A 15815-nucleotide genomic window follows, 5' to 3' on the forward strand; every position below is an offset into this window, starting at 1 on the left:
GTGTTGCTAGGCGGTTGCTAGGGTGTTCTGGGTTGTTGCTAGGCAGTTGCTAGGTGTTCTGGGTGGTTGCTAGGCAGTTGCTAGGTGTTCTGGGGGGTTGCTAGGCAGTTGCTAGGGTGTTCTGGGTGGTTGCTAGGGTATATTTGGTGGTTACTAGAGCATTTCTAGATGTTGCTAGGGTGTTCAAGATGGTTGCTAAGGTATTTTTGGTAGTTGCTATGGTGTTACTAGGTGGTTGGTAGTTGTCAAAGATGGTTACTATGGAGTTTTTATAGAGTTCTTAAAATCTTTAATAACGAGTGCCTTCAGTACGGCACTCGGCCTGCGGCCTCGTGCCTATGGCCGAATAGGCACAAGCATGGAGCAATATCGCAAGGCCACGAGTGTAATATTGCGTTAAAAAATACCAAAAAATGTAAAAAAAAAATTTTTTTGGTTTAGGGTGGTTGCTAGGGAGCTCTTAGTGGTTGCTAGGGTGCTGAAACTGGTTGCTATGGTGTGGCTATGAAGATTTTAGGCCATTACTTATTGGTTGCTTGATAATATAAATCCTCTGAGGGAGAGAGAGAGGGAGAGACGCAGGGCTGTCAGGCCCTTTGGAGTCTGTGTGTGTGAAAACGGCAGTTTGGATTCAAATGTTTTTAGAACTCCCCAATGTAAGTCAATGGGAGTTTTTCCGAGTTTTGATCGTCATTTTTAGGAAAACCGTAAGTCCGATCAGTCTGAAAAGATATAGCAACGCGAGTCAGATCAGTTTGAGTGTCTGAGCCGAGTTTGGAGTATGTAGAGTTAAAGCTCTAGGAGGAGTTTCATATAGAAATTTTAGTCTCGGAATAATAATAATAACTAGAATGTACATTTCCTGAAGAAAATGTGAGTGGTGCTTGCAGTGGCAAAACTCGCCACTCGGTTGCTAGAGTGTTATACATGATTGCATATGAGCCTACAACCATGTCTGTCCGATGTTCTGGTGCTGAGATATGGCTTATTCATGTTGTTCAGGTGGTTGCTAGGGTGTTCTGTGTGGTTGCTAGGGCTTTGCTAGGTGGTTGCTAGGGTGTTCTGGGTGGTTGCTATGGTGTTCTGGGTGGTTGCTATGGTGTTGCTAGGCGGTTGCTAGGGTATTCTGGGTGGTTGCTAGGCGGTTGCTAGGGTATTCTGGGTGGTTGCTAGACAGTTGCTAGGGTGTTCTGGGTGGTTGCTATGAAGTTGCTAGGCGGTTGCTAGGGTATTCTGGGTGGTTGCTATGGTGTTGCTAGGCGGTTGCTAGGGTATTCTGGGTGGTTGCTAGGCGGTTGCTAGGGTATTATTGGTGGTTGCTAGGGCGTTGCTAGGCAGTTGCTAGGGTGTTCTGGGTGGTTGCTATGGTGTTGCTAGGTGGTTGCTAGGATATTCTGGGTGGTTGCTAGGGCGTTGCTAGGCAGTTGCTAGGGTATTCTGGGTGGTTGCTATGATGTTGCTAGGCGGTTGCTAGGGTATTCTGGATGGTTGCTAGGGCGTTGCTAGGCAGTTGCTAGGGTGTTCTGGGTGGTTGCTATGGTGTTGCTAGGCGGTTGCTAGGGTATTCTGGGTGGTTGCTAGGGTGTTGCTAGGCAGTTGCTAGGGTATTCTGGGTGGTTGCTATGATGTTGCTAGGCGGTTGCTTGGGTATTCTGGATGGTTGCTAGGGTGTTGCTAGGGTGTTCTGGGTGGTTGTTATGGTGTTGCTAGGCGGTTGCTAGGGTATTCTGGGTGGTTGCTATGGTGTTGCTAGGCGGTTGCTAGGGTATTCTGGGTGGTTGCTAGGGTATTATTGGTGGTTGCTAGGGCGTTGCTAGGCAGTTGCTAGGGTGTTCTGGGTGGTTGCTAGGGCGTTGCTAGGCAGTTGCTAGGGTATTCTGGATGGTTGCTAGGGCGTTGCTAGGCGGTTACTAGGGTATTCTTGGTGGTTGCTAGGGCGTTGCTAGGTGGTTGCTAGGGTGTTCTGGGTGGTTGCTATGGTGTTGCTAGGCAGTTGCTATGGTATTCTGGGTGGATGCTAGGGCATTGCTAGGCAGTTGCTAGGGTGTTCTGGGTGGCTGCTAGGTGTTCTGGGTGGTTGCTAGGCAGTTGCTAGGTGTTCTAGGTGGTTGCTAGGCAGTTGCTAGGGTGTTCTGGGTGCTTGCTAGAGTTTTTTGTGGTTACTAGAGCATTTCTAGACGTTGCTAGGGTGTTCAGGGTGGTTGCTAAGGTGTTTTTGTTAGTTGCTATGGTGTTACTAGGTGGTTGGTAGTTGTCAAATATGGTTACTATGGAGTTTTTATAGAGTTCTTAAAATCTTTAATAACAAGTGACTTCTGTACGGCACTCGGCCTGCGGCCTCGTGCCTATGGCCGAATAGGCACAAGCATGGAGCGATATCGCAAGGCCACGAGAGTAAAATTGCTTTAAAAAATATAAAAAAAATAAAAAAATGTTTTTTTTTGGTTTAGGGTGGTTGCTAGGGAGCTCTTAGTGGTTGCTAGGGTGCTGAAACTGGTTGCTAGGGTGTGGCTATGAAGATTTTAGGCCATAACTTATTGGCTGCTTGATAATATAAATCCTCTGAGGGAGAGAGAGAGGGAGAGACGCAGGGGTGTCAGGCCCTTTGGAGTGGTGTGTGTGTGAAAACGTCGGTTTGGATTTGAATTTTTTTAGAATGCCCAATGTAAAGTCAATGGGGACTTTTTTGGCCGCTTTTTCGTCCGCTGTGCGAACATCGTACACCCGATCGCTTAGAAAAGTCATAGCACACCTCTCCTCAATGAGCCGGTCGATTTGACACTTCACTCAGGGGTCTGTGACAAACGGTGCGGGGCGAGTTTCGCGCCAAACTTTGTCCAGAATAATAATAATAACTAGAATGTACATTTCCTGAAGAAAATGTGAAGTGGTGCTTGCAGTGACAAAACTCACCACTCGGTTGCTAAAGTGCGTTTAGCTAGTTTTTAGCAAGATTATAACAAAATTATCATCATGCTAGCATTATAAGCATGTGACTAACATAATGCTAGCATGTTGCTAGCATGGTGCTAATATGATTTGCATGTTGCTAGCATCATGCTAGCATGTTTTTAGCAAAGGCTAACGTGAATGTAGCTAGCATGATTAGCATGTTGTTAGCATGATGCTAGCATTTTTTAACAAGATGCTAACATGAATAGCACGTTTGCTAGCATGTTTGTAGCAAGAAGCTAGCATGATTAGCATGTAGCTAGTATCATGCTAGCATTATTAGCATGTTGCTAGCATCATGCTAGCATTATTAGCATCATGCTAGCATCATGTTAGCATGATTAGCATGTAGCTAGCATGATGCTAGCTTGTTTTACCATGTTGCTAGCATGGTTTACCATGATTTACCATAGTTTACCATGATTTACCACAATTTACCATAGTTTACCAGATTTACTATAGTATACCATGATTTACCATGTTCAAGTATGATTTACTATGATTCTACCATGATTTACCACGATTTACTATAGTATACCATGATTTACCATGTTGAAGTATGATTTACTGATTCTAGCATGATTTACCATAGTTTACCATGATTTACCATAGTTTAACATGATTTACCACAATTTACTATAGTTTACCATGATTTACTATAGTATACCATGATTTACCATGTTCAAGTATGATTTACTGATTCTAGCATGATTTACCATAGTTTACCATGATTTACCATAGTTTACCACGATTTACCACGATTTACTATAGTATACCATGATTTACCATGTTGAAGTATGATTTACTGATTCTAGCATGATTTACCATAGTTTACCATGATTTACCACGATTTACCATAGTTTACCATGATTTACTATAGAATACCATGATATACCATGTTCAAGTATGATTTACTGATTCTAGCATGATTTATCATAGTTTACCATGATTTACCATAGTTTACCATGATTTACTATAGTATACCATGATTTACCATGTTGAAGTATGATTTACTGATTCTAGCATGATTTACCATAGTTTACCATGATTTACCATAGTTTACCATGATTTACCACGATTTACCATAGTTTACCATGATTTACTATAGTATACCATGATATACCATGTTCAAGTATGATTTACTGATTTTAGCATGATTTATCATAGTTTACCATGATTTACCATAGTTTACCATGATTTACCATGATTTACTATAGTATACCATGATTTACCATGTTCAAGTATGATTTACTATGATTCTAGCATGATTTACCATAGTTTACCATGATTTACCATAGTTTACCATGATTTACCACGATTTACCATAGTTTACCATGATTTACTATAGTATACCATGATATACCATGTTCAAGTATGATTTACTGATTCTAGCATGATTTATCATAGTTTACCATGATTTACCATAGTTTACCATGATTTACCATAGTTTACCATGATTTACTATAGTATACCATGATTTACCATGTTGAAGTATGATTTACTGATTCTAGCATGATTTACCATAGTTTACCATGATTTACCATAGTTTACCATGATTTACCACGATTTACCATAGTTTACCATGATTTACTATAGTATACCATGATATACCATGTTCAAGTATGATTTACTGATTTTAGCATGATTTATCATAGTTTACCATGATTTATCATAGTTTACCATGATTTACCATAGTTTACCATGATTTACCATAGTTTACCATGATTTACCATGTTCAAGTATGATTTACTATGATTCTAGCATGATTTACCATAGTTTACCATGATTTACCACGATTTACCATAGTTTACTATGATTTACTATAGTATACCATGATTTACCATGTTTTAGTATGATTTACTATGATTCTAGGATGATTTACCATAGTTTACCATGATTTAGTCAAAAGAGCCAAGTCCCATCTCTATACTATGTTTTGATGCAGAGATATACGTTTTGCTAAACGGTTGCTAGGGTACTCTTTTTGGTTGCTATGGAGTTACTTGGCAGCTGCCAATGATGAAATTCCAAAGGCTTCTTGTCACTATGAATGATATAAACCAACTCCCATGCCTCTGTGACATTCAGAATGGAAGATATCCCTCTTTGGATTTTGGTTGCTAGGGTACTCTGTTTGGTTGCTAGGGAGTGGCTTGTCAGCTGCCAATCATGAAACTCCAAAGGCTGCTTGTCAGTATGATTGATATAAACCAACTCCCATGCCTCTGCGACATTCAGAATGGAAGATAACCCTCTTTGGATTTTGGTTGCTAGGGTACTCTGTTTGGTTGCTAGGGAGTGGCTTGTCAGCTGCCAATCATGAAACTCCAAAGGCTTCTTGTCAGTATTAATGATATAAACCAACTCCCATGCCTCTGTGACATTCAGAATGGAAGATATCCCTCTTTGGATTTTGGTTGCTAAGGTGCTCGACAATGGTTGCTAGGGAGGGGCTTGGAAGTGTTTAGGTGATTCATGATTGGCTGTTTGCTGCCCCGAGTCAAATGAGACCACCCCCATGTTTCTATGACAATTCAGTCTGGAGATATCTCTTTGAACTCTTTCAATGGAAGTCTATGGAACTTGTTGCTAAGGGGCTCTAAATGGTTGCTAGGGCGTGGCTTGATAGCTTCACAATGATCCTGAGAGACTGATTGGTCGTCTGAGTAAAATGAGCCCTCCCCCTTGTCTCTATGACACTGTGATCCAGAGCTACGTTCAATACAAAGTCCCTATGCAATTTACCATAGTAGGAAAAGCATGTGTGTTTCACGGGACGTTCCTTCCCCATAGTAAGTCAAAGGGGCAACTTTGGGCATCTCCTGCCCCCCAGGGGTGCAACTTTTACCCCATTGAGAGGTATGTTCTTACAGAGCCTGTCAGCCTCTTCAAATGTGGCAAATCACACGTTTCTGCGAAATCGTCGCTCAGAGTTATGACTCGTCAAAGTTTGTCGCAATGTTAAGTCTATGGGATTTTTCGGACGCTTTTTCGCCCCTGGGGCGAACACCGCACCCCCGATCGCTTATAAAAGTCATAGCACACCTCTCCTTAATGAGCCGGTCGATTTGACACCTCATTCATGGATCTGTGACAAACGGTGCGGGACGAGTTACGCGCCAAACTTTGTGTGGAATAATAAAAAGAAGAATAATAATAATAAGTATGAGCAATAACAATAGTGATGCCTTGCTTTCAGCAAGCACCACTAATAATAATAATAAGAATAAGAATAATAAGTATGAGCAATAACAATAGTGATGCCTTGCTTTCAGCAAGCACCACTAATAATAATAATAATAAGTTTAAATAGGATTTCAATATGTTGGCTCTCTCAAGCCAACTTAATAATAATAATAAGTTTAAATAGGATTTCAGTAAGTTGGCTCTCCAAGCCAACTTAATAAGTTTAAATAGGATTTCAATATGTTGGCTTTCTCAAGCCAACTTAATAAGTTTAAATAGGATTTCAGTAAGTTGGCTCTCCAAGCCAACTTAATAATAATAAGTTTAAATAGGATTTCAATATGTTGGCTCTCTCAAGCCAACTTAATTATAACAATTGGTAAATCTGATAAATGACCGAGCAATTCATCACATCAAATATACTCTTTAATGTTATATTTCAAAATTACAAATAAGTTATACAAAAATTACAAAAATATAACAAATTTCTCCAAACAGTTTTTGAAAAACAAATCTTTTTGCATTTTGAATGTGTCTAGTCGAAATGGTATAATGATTTATTGTGTGGTGGGACATTGTGAACAAATGACATATTAGAGTACAAATACAAATGCAATAATGTAACTAGAAAGATTAATACAGAATAATATATAATTTAAAATAAAATAAATACATTTAAATTTATTTAAAATAAAATGAAGAAATACATCTTCATTCCTTCCCATACCCACTAACATTTCCCTTAGTTTCAGATAACGTAAGCTAGCCAAACTGAGCCAAAGCTTATTCTGGCCTGGTTGCAAAGTAGTTGTAGAGTTTTTGACTGCATCAATAATACGATGGGCTATATATTAAATGTTCTAGCCTAAAAATGTTAGATGAGCTTTCTTCCAACTTACCTTCTCCATCATTCACGCGATGTTGTTGGTTACCTAGTAACGAACGTACGGCGGCCGAGAATGTTGCGCCAACTTCCGTGTGTTCGCGCATCTGTGTTGCCTATTAACGAACGCAATCTGGCCGAGATACGTGCTGGCGGCAGAAAACTTCACTTTGTGTGCCCGCGCCTCGTATACAACGTTATATATAAAGCTTGCAGGACAACTTGGTTGACATTGTCTTTTCAGCGTGAGAAATACACGGTGTGGCGTGTGAGCGTGTGAACTGGCTGAATTGCGTGTGTCTCACGGCCAATGCGTGAGACTTGAGAACCCTGAATATATCGATATATTTTTTATATCGATATATCGCCTAGCCCTACCTGCATTATAAGTGTGTCCATGGTAACTGAAATATAGTTATTCTAACTCAGCGCGCAACTGTAGCCTGACATGCACTTTCCGTGAGCGGTAATTGAAAACCCGGAGTGGACCATGAGCGACGTGATTACAGAACGCTTAGAATGGAGAGGAACGGGCTTTTGCTCCACTCCAGGCTTTGATCACATCCCCCTCAGTAGGGTGAATACACCTCGTCTTTCCTTAATTTAAGACCTATTCAAACTAAAATTAAGACATTTATTACACTTTTTGAGAAATGAAATCCTATTTACGGCCTTAAAATTATTAAAAGTGAATTTAAGACATTAAGGACAGACTGGAACCATATTGACGGAAATCCGTCATAGACCTGCTGCAATTAACGGAAATCCGTCGTAGCGACGGAGAACTTTAATCCCTGATAATAGGTCCTCTTTAATATCATGTGGATGGAGATGTTACCTGCACAGCTTTGAGGAGCCCCTGTACACTGCTGAGGGGCAAGTACGAGAGCTGGTCAAACGTTTCTGTGACCTTAGAGGAAGATTCCAAGAGGATCATGGGAGCAGACATCACAATGCTGGAAAGAAGGTCTGCGGCAGAGATAAAGCCAAGAAGAACACAACAAAATTTAGATAGTGAGCTTGAATAAAAAATCTGCAAAAAGACGACTACTAACCAATGAAATGGGTGACAGGTGAGGCTGTTTTAGTCACCAATCGATTCAAAACTTGCTCTAGGATCTCTCCTCTGATTGGTTCATGCATCTGTACAAAACAACCCCACAAAGTTTGTCACATATTTGCAATGTTTGGATTTATGTGGGGAAAACAAGGGGAAAAACAATGGTTGACAACTACACTGTACCTTGAAACTCTCAAGAAGAACTTGTCCACCAAGTCGACACGCTTGCTGGTTTGGCGTTTTAGTGGTGGATGTTCCTTCTGTGACCTTCCCAAATGGTCCAGCTTTAGGCCCAAATGAGTCCATAAGTATAAATCCCAGTTGCACCAGACCTTGAGTGACATGATCCCAGCCAAACACACTGCAGATAAAGACACAACACTGAGCAAAACCACACAATAAATAAAGGAAGAAAAAAGCACTGCAGGTTAAGCAGACCTGTTTTTGACGGTGTCCAGAATCATGTTGGAGACACTGTTACACTGAGGCAGCAGTTCCTGCAGAAACTTCGAGCTGTGCTGAATCTGATCATCCTTGAAGTTTTTTGTGATGGCACCCTTCAGGAACTCAAATACCTAAGCATTATGGGTAATGTTAAGAGTGGGACAAAGGTCTGAGTCAGTAAAACCAGCATATTTGGGGCTCTTGATGTTCAAATGCACACATGACTCATAAAAATGCTGCGTTGGTGCTGGGTGATACATTAAATATTGGCACAAATATTATAACAGTATCATTTCTTATTATATAAGATTACGGAATATCGTGCGTATCGCGATAATGTTAAGTTTAGCTTATGAAGAGTTCTTCATCAGACTACATCATCAAAATTTCCAAATTTTTAGCTACATCGCCTATCCCTACTTAGTAGACAGCTCACTAGGTTTAAAGAAGAAGGATGAAACCCAGACGTACCTGCTCCTCGTACCGTTGGATACGAGCCACAGAAAGCAGCAGAGCGATACTGAAGGGACACAACGGATCACTCTGGGCCACCTACAGAAGAAGACAACCAGCTAGCACTCACAGATGCTCAAAGAAAGGGGTGTGATTATACGTGAGGCTGGCAGACTTTCACCTTGAGGTTTTTAAAAAACTCCCTGCCGAGCTCATGGTCAAGACGAATGGCAAAGACTATGTGGAGGATGACGGTTCCCTCTACGTGTCGCAGCTGATCCTGTGGGATGGTCTGCACCTCCACATCTTCACTCCTAACACAGATACACACATAAAATGATCTGTCCAATTAAATTAAACCATCTGACCTGAGCAAGTGGGATACTCACTCTGCATTTCTCTGCTCCTCTTTCTGAAGTTGGTCTTGCTTCTTGAAGTAACTGATGATTCCCTCTAGAACCAACTTCTTACAGCCCTGTCAATGAAAAAATAAGAATCTGACCATAAAGACACACTGTTTTAAAGAACTTTTAAAACATATTATCAACAGACCTTGGCAGAGAGCAGCAGCAGCTGATAGACCAGAGGTGGAATCTCCTGTAGATCCAACTTGAGGAACATCCGTAGAATCTTCTCAATCAAAAACTGAAGCTCCTCAGCTGATAACGGAACATCCCTGACACATAAAACATGTTTTTTGTGTGTGTGTGTGTGTGTGTGTTCAAGACACAAAGTTGATAATTAGCCAGTTAATGTTTCAACATACCTGAACATGGTCGTAAGGTGTATCACACACTGTGGATCCCATCTGCGTGAATTGGAGATATGTTATTAAAATGTTGGTGCGGTATAGTTTAAAGATAGATCACTGTCTGACTTTTGTGTTCTAGTTTTACTTGGAGAGCTCTGTCTCTTCATTTCTTGATTGTCTTTATTGATTACTTATTGAAAACCAATTTAAAGCACTTAAATTCAGACTTCACCTGCTAGAGCAAAGACTGTTGATCAGCTGTTTCTTGTATTCATCTCCACTCAGCTCACCTGAAGTAAAAGTAAAAATAGTTTTTTTTTAAAAGACAGTAAAAAAAGTTTCTTATCTTTACTCCAGAAGTATTTAATCCAAATTCACTTAATTAACATCACTTACCTGTTGTTGTTGTTTGACCCTAAAGAGTTATTTCCTTTCTTTAACAGAACAGTTTGTGCTTAGCAAATAGCATCTTACCTTTCCCATAAGCTAATGTTTCTGTAGCGGCAAGAGCGGTTAGGATTGTAGGGAAAAGTTCCAGCGATCTCCCACTGTTCATCTCACCCACTTTGATGGCATCCACATATAGAGACGCTAATGTGGCTAATGCGTGACCAGGTAGACTGTGTGTCTGTGGCACAGAAGAAACCCATATTATACAGGTATAGTATTAAAGTCACAATGGAATCAAAATTGACAATTCTTACTTTTTATGGACTATTGCAGTGTTTCTTTAAATTATTTATCTGTGCAATTTTTTTTGTAATGCATGTGCCCTCTTTAATCTTTAATCAAAATAACTCCCTCCCTCTTGCAGCGTCATCGCAAGTTACGTAATGAATCTTTAATTACAAGTTCAGTCCCAGGGATCTCCCCATACGGGGTTAGAAAATTCAACATACTGGTTACTAGCCTAGACCTTTAACCACTAAATCACTATTAATTTGAGTACAACAGTATGGTAAAAAACTCACCTCCAACATCAGAAGCCCAATGATATCTGAGGCCACTTCTGTCTGCAGGTCTCCAGATTCACACAGTGGAATACAGTGCTTGTACACAAGCAGTCTCCGGTTAGCGCCATGTGAGTCACTTACCGGTGAACCTAACATCACAAACAAACACAATTTGATATTCAGCGCTACTTGATTAAGCAGCATAGAGTAATTTTTAGTTTGTTTTTTTTACACTTACACTTATTAGACATGGATGCAACATCATGCGAAAGCAAAAGTTTTTGATCATACCAGTTATTTCTAGTATTGAGAGATATTATTTTAGCTTTTATTAACATTTTTAATTTGTATATTTTCCAGATTTATTTTAAAAAGTATTTTGTTTTAACTCATTTTTGTTTCAGTTTGTTATTTTAGTACGTCAAGTACATACATTGCATTGACATCTAGTTAAAATGAAATAATAATAAGTGATGGTGTATTTTAGTTCAGTTACTATTTTAGTTAACTATAATAAACCTGAATGATACCATTGTATTAATACTCTATTCACAGATGTATTTGGTACTTTAAAATTAAATCAAATGAACACTTACCTTTAAATATGGCTTTGATCAGGACGCCTGTATCCTTCCCTTTCAGAGCACTATTAGTAAGGATGGTTGTGAGCTGTAGAGGGACAAAAAAATATTATTTTAAGGTGATGCCTTGTCCATGACATGATTAGAGAGTTTTGCACTAATTACAATCTCACTTCACCTATACACACTACAGCACACAGAAACACAAACCTGATCGTCGGACAACAAAGTGAGATGCTTCTGTAGCTCATCCACACCATCACTCTCCGATAACGATATGATCTTTTCCACAGAAACCTTCATCTTGGACATCTATGTGCCCAGACCTGTGAGTATAAGGTCACATAAACACATGCAATTAAAACAAGAGGAACGTCCTAAAAAGAGAATTTGATCTGCATCATTTCTGCTTTTTGCCCTTTTTGGAGCTTGACAGTTCATGATCACTGAAAAAGGTGCACATGAAAAACACGGTCATTTATGAAGCAACACATGCTTTTATTACATATGCATACATTAATTCATTCATACATACCTGTTCGTTATAATTAGTGAATGTGAAATATAAAGATATGCAAGTTATTAGGCAACGTTGTGTAAAGAAAAGTAGTAATAACAATAGAATATCATCTCGTTGGCTATCACAGCAAAAATAAGTCATAATCAAAGCAATATTTGAATTAGCACAACATAATAGAAATAGTCAATAAGAAAAAAAGCAAAGAAAACAGAACAACTGTCAGATTTGCATTTAATAAAACGGACTTATTGAAATCGGAACGTTTAAACGCGAGAAGTGTATAACACGTAGTCTACCTTTACAGTGTCAGACGCTTGGCTGTTTAAGCGAGTTTTATGTAGGATTTGTTGATAAATGTTCCTTTTCAGAAAGACTTGTTTCTTGATATCTCTTGCCTTTTGCAGTCGGTAACCCGTCACCCTGTTTAATAACAACCGAAACTCCCGCCAGTATGTGCATGGAACACTTCCTACTACGTCATGTCACTTCTGTACATTTGATTGGCCCTTATGTGGAGGGGTTAGCAGTCTATTTGCTTTTTCCATTATTACGTTTTTTTTTAACTATTCACTGTCTTTTTTTCAGCTTACTTTGCTATTGATGGGCATTAATAACGTTAATTATTAGGTTAAAATTACTCCTCCATATCTGTTCCTAGATTGTGGTAGCAGTACCTTTTCTCAGCGCATGGACCAATCACAATCGTTTTTGGTGATTAGAAGGTCGATTTTGTAAAATAATTTATTACTGCGGAGGATTTAGGAAATTGTTGGTAAAAGAAGATTTGAAATATTACACAATATACCCAACTGACTTTTTATCTCAGTCCAATTGAACGGGTTACTATAATGTTTGCAATTCTATTTGATGCCGCTAGAGGCAACCTTTTACAGCTCATCTCTGGTGGCAACAGGTGTAGCCAAAATATTGATGTACTACAGGACTTATGGATATCAGAGAATGTCTATTTACTAGTTTGCGCAAAGGAGTGGATAATGGATTTCCTTGACTTCGAAGTGAGTGGATGTTACATGGAATGGGGCTCTCCATTTATTTACAAATATTTTATCTGTTATAGTGAAACTGGCTGCCTTGGTTTCCTACATTAAAACGTGCTGATTTTGGGAATATGATTGATTAGCCTACTAGTCGTTGATTATCAAATATGAGAGCAGTTATTAACAATACATAATACTGATAATTATATACCGGTAGATTGTATTTGATTAATTTACCCCTTACAGACTGAAGCATTGACAAATGTGTTTGTTTTCCTACACGAAATCGTTTTTACGAAGCCAGTGTTTATGATGTACAGTAGGTAACGTGATGTGATATTGTATGGTATATTGTATAATACTGTATACAAGCACATAGGTTATGACTTTAAAAAAAATTGGAATGCAAATGAACTTTGTTGCAGGTTAACTTTTTATTGTGTTGAACATTCACTTAATTTGATTACAGTTATACAGAAATTGTATTATACCATAGAAGAAAGCAAAAAACTTGAAAAACAAACAAACAATTGAAATACCGGTAGTCTTGTTATAGATATTTCATATATTTAAAGTAAAAACCATAGCCCTAGAATAAAAACATTAATTAGTTTTTGTTAGATTATTCTAAACACAACTTCAATAGTTGATGTTCTGTTTCTTACTTAAAATATTTAAAGTAATTTAGCAATAATCAGCAATAATCAAAGGAAAAGCTTTGATTAGGATCAGCATCTTTTATCCAGGTCTTCTAGTCCACACATTTGGTAGGAGTGCATGTGCAGCTCTCAATGTAAATGTAGTCATGAAGGATCTCGCTGCCATTGGCACACTTCATGGACACATGTTGATGGCTGAATTTATCTTCTCGGCAACAAGAACAGCTGTGCATCATGATGTTCTCCTCCATTGAATACCTGTGCAGGTTTCCAAGATGAATATGCTTTTATTAGCTTGTTTTTTCATACAAAACAAAATGTTTAATCAAATACTGCTGTACTGATTTCTTTTGGGTGATTTGGTAATTATGAGTCATCTGATGTGCTAAAGATGGAAAAAATCCAGATTTATCTGCTGTGATCTAAGATTTTCAATGTGTGCTGTCAGTTTCTCAAATCTTTGATGCTTATGTATGAAATATTTTGCTAACTGATTTAGGTTATTGTGAAACCAAGTTAGTAAGTAACCAAGGAGTTAGTAACCAATTTTACTTCTGTTTACTACTGGATTTAATATTATCCATTGGGAATTTGATGATGCAAAGATGCATTGTGATGAATACTGCATAATAATAAAAGGAAAGGTAATGGGTTCAATTTCAAACGGACTTTACCTGTTCACATGAAAGTGACATGTTTTGCTGTAGTGAGTGCTAATAAATGTGATGGTTATTACTCTGGTAAAATGATTGCATAATCAAGGCTGCACAATTCATCTCAGGATTCAAAATGCAATATTTTTTTATGATTAATTAGATGTGTGAGCATGCTCCTACATTGATTTGGTACCACAGTGACCACTGCAGGACGTCACTTCTATGGGGTTGATGGACTTGCAGTCATCTGCCTCCACATGGGTGGTGTTCTTCAGAACAATGCAGCTCTTGGGCTCACCTAAGATAAGAGAGAGAGAAGGAGAATGAAGTAAACTTGATTTAAAGGAACATCTGATCCATTGTTTTATGTATTATATGCTCATGATGGCTTTCTTCTTTGATCTTTAGTACAGCTGAGGGAGAATAGCAATGAAACGGTCATTTTTACAATTCATCTACATTATGATCTGCTGCAAAAATGGTAGGACTGGTGTACTGGTAGTGTGGTCATTGATTCTGAGGTAATAAATAGACAGTAATTAAAGAGTAGCTTACAGATCTTGCAACACCCATCTGCATCATATCTCTCGGTTCCCTGTATATATTAAAACAGACACATTTCAGCATTAGTGGAAAGTATACAAATCATACATCATACAAAATGTTGAAGCTTATTATAAATAAGTTATTAGTGATGGAGTGTGTGTGTTTGTGTGTATAACCAATTTTACTTCTGTTATTTGATTGATTTCCAAGTGAAACTGAAATAATGCATGCTTATGAATAGTCCTTTTATAATAATAAAACGACAGGAAATGCAATCAATTTCATATTTACTTTAACTATAGGCCTACATTTACTTCAACTTACAAATACATACAGTTGACAGAGGCATGCTTTACTATAAAGAGTATATATTTGACTTACAGCCTCACAGTCATCTGGATTAAAGTAAGGGCATTTTGGTGTGTTCTTCTCTGTTACAAACACGCCATTAATTTCACTGCAGGTAACACTCTCGCATGTGTAATTTTGCACTTCTCCAATCTAAAAGAAAAAATGAAGACAGGCAACATGAGGATTGAAGAACAACAAAGGTTCATTGACTGGTGAAATAGGCGGTTGAAGAAAAGTTTGAGAATATTTCAAATGTACTTGTAGAGTATGTGTGGTGTTGTCTGGCGCAGTATAAATGCAGGCTTTTTGCTTGCATACTCCGCAGCACTCTCCTTCTTGTTCCACACGCTCAAAGCCCTTGGAGTGCAAAAAGAGTACTTTAAATTTCATTTAAAGGGGTTATATCATAAGCAGTCCATTCTTACTTGATCTTTTGAGATAACATGATGCAGGCTGCTGTGAAAACATACTGTAACTTTCAGAGATCAAAACTTCCTCCCAGTCCAAATAGGCTTTACTAGAAGTTCAGATACTTTATTGTTGGAGTTTATAATATTAATCAATCCTAATGTATTCTGATCACAAGCATACATTGTAAATATTACCTCAGCACAAGGTGTACAGGCTTTCTGAACACATTTCACAGTATGTAGTTGAGTCTGTTGGTCTTTATCCATTTCACAGTAACATTCCAAACAAGGCTCCGAAGGGATTTTAACTCCAGGCTAAAAAAAGAAAATGAACTTTTTAATGGTGAAAAGCATATAATGTAATATGTGAAAATTCCAGTTGGTTGATGTTACCAATTAGTATAAACGCATG

The 15815-nt window shown here is 38.4% G+C and overlaps 2 protein-coding genes across 3 annotated transcripts in view; both read right to left on the reverse strand.

Annotated features, from left to right (window-relative positions):
- Positions 1–12218, reverse strand: part of fanci (FA complementation group I) — an 81709-nt gene extending 69491 nt beyond the window's left edge. For both annotated transcript variants that reach the window (XM_084094256.1, XM_084094257.1), the window contains exons 1-15: positions 12080–12218; positions 11474–11589; positions 11279–11351; positions 10701–10831; positions 10204–10357; positions 9962–10019; positions 9745–9786; positions 9531–9654; positions 9368–9453; positions 9160–9292; positions 8997–9077; positions 8520–8656; positions 8265–8442; positions 8077–8164; positions 7860–7990 (exon numbers count right to left, since the gene is read on the reverse strand). In XM_084094256.1, the coding sequence (XP_083950382.1) occupies positions 7860–7990; positions 8077–8164; positions 8265–8442; positions 8520–8656; positions 8997–9077; positions 9160–9292; positions 9368–9453; positions 9531–9654; positions 9745–9786; positions 9962–10019; positions 10204–10357; positions 10701–10831; positions 11279–11351; positions 11474–11575 (1518 nt within the window). In that variant the 5' untranslated portion in view covers positions 11576–11589; positions 12080–12218. The remainder of the gene's footprint in view (positions 1–7859; positions 7991–8076; positions 8165–8264; positions 8443–8519; positions 8657–8996; positions 9078–9159; positions 9293–9367; positions 9454–9530; positions 9655–9744; positions 9787–9961; positions 10020–10203; positions 10358–10700; positions 10832–11278; positions 11352–11473; positions 11590–12079) is intronic.
- A 984-nt stretch (positions 12219–13202) lies between these two features.
- The window catches only part of muc5.2 (mucin 5.2), a 32004-nt gene continuing 29391 nt past the window's right edge, over positions 13203–15815 (reverse strand). Inside the window, exons 45-50 of the mRNA XM_084095226.1 lie at positions 15599–15718; positions 15252–15350; positions 15024–15143; positions 14652–14691; positions 14277–14394; positions 13203–13698 (exon numbers count right to left, since the gene is read on the reverse strand). Of these exons, the coding sequence (XP_083951352.1) occupies positions 13533–13698; positions 14277–14394; positions 14652–14691; positions 15024–15143; positions 15252–15350; positions 15599–15718 (663 nt within the window). The 3' untranslated portion in view covers positions 13203–13532. The remainder of the gene's footprint in view (positions 13699–14276; positions 14395–14651; positions 14692–15023; positions 15144–15251; positions 15351–15598; positions 15719–15815) is intronic.

Source organism: Abramis brama (genome assembly GCF_963993115.1).
Source record: "Abramis brama genome assembly, chromosome: 20".
Classification (NCBI taxonomy): domain Eukaryota; kingdom Metazoa; phylum Chordata; class Actinopteri; order Cypriniformes; family Leuciscidae; genus Abramis; species Abramis brama.